The sequence below is a fragment of the Cynoglossus semilaevis genome, chromosome W (assembly GCF_000523025.1).
Source record: "Cynoglossus semilaevis isolate Cse_v1.0 chromosome W, Cse_v1.0, whole genome shotgun sequence".
NCBI lineage: Eukaryota > Metazoa > Chordata > Actinopteri > Pleuronectiformes > Cynoglossidae > Cynoglossus > Cynoglossus semilaevis.
In genome coordinates this window covers 2,548,182-2,549,267 of record NC_024327.1, presented here as the reverse complement: position 1 = coordinate 2,549,267, position 1,086 = coordinate 2,548,182, and the positions used below count along the sequence as shown (strand labels likewise).

Here is a 1,086-nt window from a genome sequence, read left to right as displayed (position 1 = left end):
CATCACTGGAGGTCCAACGCCCCCTCCTACCACCACAGCTATGAGGACAGTGGTCTGCTGTGTATCCACGCTAGTGCAGTCCCCAGACAGGTCTGTAAATGGCTCCTGCCCCCCTCCCATACCCTTGAATAGTATTAAGCAATAAAGAAAAATGAATAAAAGTGAATCATTAGTGTTTGACTGACATCCGTTTATTTTCAGGTGCGAGAAATGGTGGAAATAATAACCAGAGAGTTTATTCAGATGAATGGAAACACAGGACAGGTGAGACAGTCACTGCACAGACTCATCATATTTGATGGATCCAACGTTGGTGTTATACATACGGTGGGTACGGAAAGTATTCAGACCCCTTTAAATTTGTCACTCTTGGTTTCATTGCAGCCATTTGCTAAAATCAAAAAAGTTCATTTTATTTCTCATTAATGTACACTCAGCACCCCATCTTGACAGAAAAAAACAGAAATGTAGAAATGTTTGCAAATTTATTAAAAAAGAAAAACTGAAATATCACATGGTCATAAGTATTCAGACCCTTTGCTCAGTATTGAGTAGAAGCACCCTTTTGAGCTAGTACAGCCATGAGTCTTCTTGGGAATGATGCAACAAGTTTTTCACACCTGGATTTGGGGATCCTCTGCCATTCTTCCTTGCAGATCCTCTCCAGTTCCGTCAGGTTGGATGGTGAATGTTGGTGGACAGTGGCGATGGGAAGACCAAATCTTTTTATTGATTCGAATCTTTGACTCTCGAACAGTAAAATGAACGAGTCTTGAACAAATCTTGAACTAATCATTTCATTCATTTCACAGCAGGTGGCGCTTTAGCCCTATTGTGGGCGTTGTAAAGAAGGCTGCGGTTCTTCAACACTAAATAAGGCAACATGGTTTGCTTCCGCTGACAAAGTCTACAAAGTACACAAAATGCCATAAGCAATTAAAACCATGTGAAAAGCTAAGAAATAAAAACACACCACAATGTGAAGATGAATGAGAGCAAAAAAGACCCGAGCTTTCACGTGACAAATGAAACGAATCTGCAAGAACGAGGCGAAAGATTAGTTCACAGAGAATGATCCGTTCATAG

The 1,086-nt window shown here is 40.8% G+C and overlaps 1 protein-coding gene across 1 annotated transcript in view; it reads left to right on the top strand.

The window, feature by feature from the left end:
- LOC103396952 (mitochondrial-processing peptidase subunit alpha-like) overlaps positions 1-1,086 on the top strand; it is a 13,008-nt gene that overhangs the window by 10,299 nt on the left and 1,623 nt on the right. Inside the window, exons 6-7 of the mRNA XM_025052917.1 lie at positions 1-90; positions 202-264. The exon at positions 1-90 is cut by the window's left edge and continues 60 nt beyond it. Coding sequence (XP_024908685.1) covers positions 1-90; positions 202-264 — 153 coding nt within the window. The remainder of the gene's footprint in view (positions 91-201; positions 265-1,086) is intronic.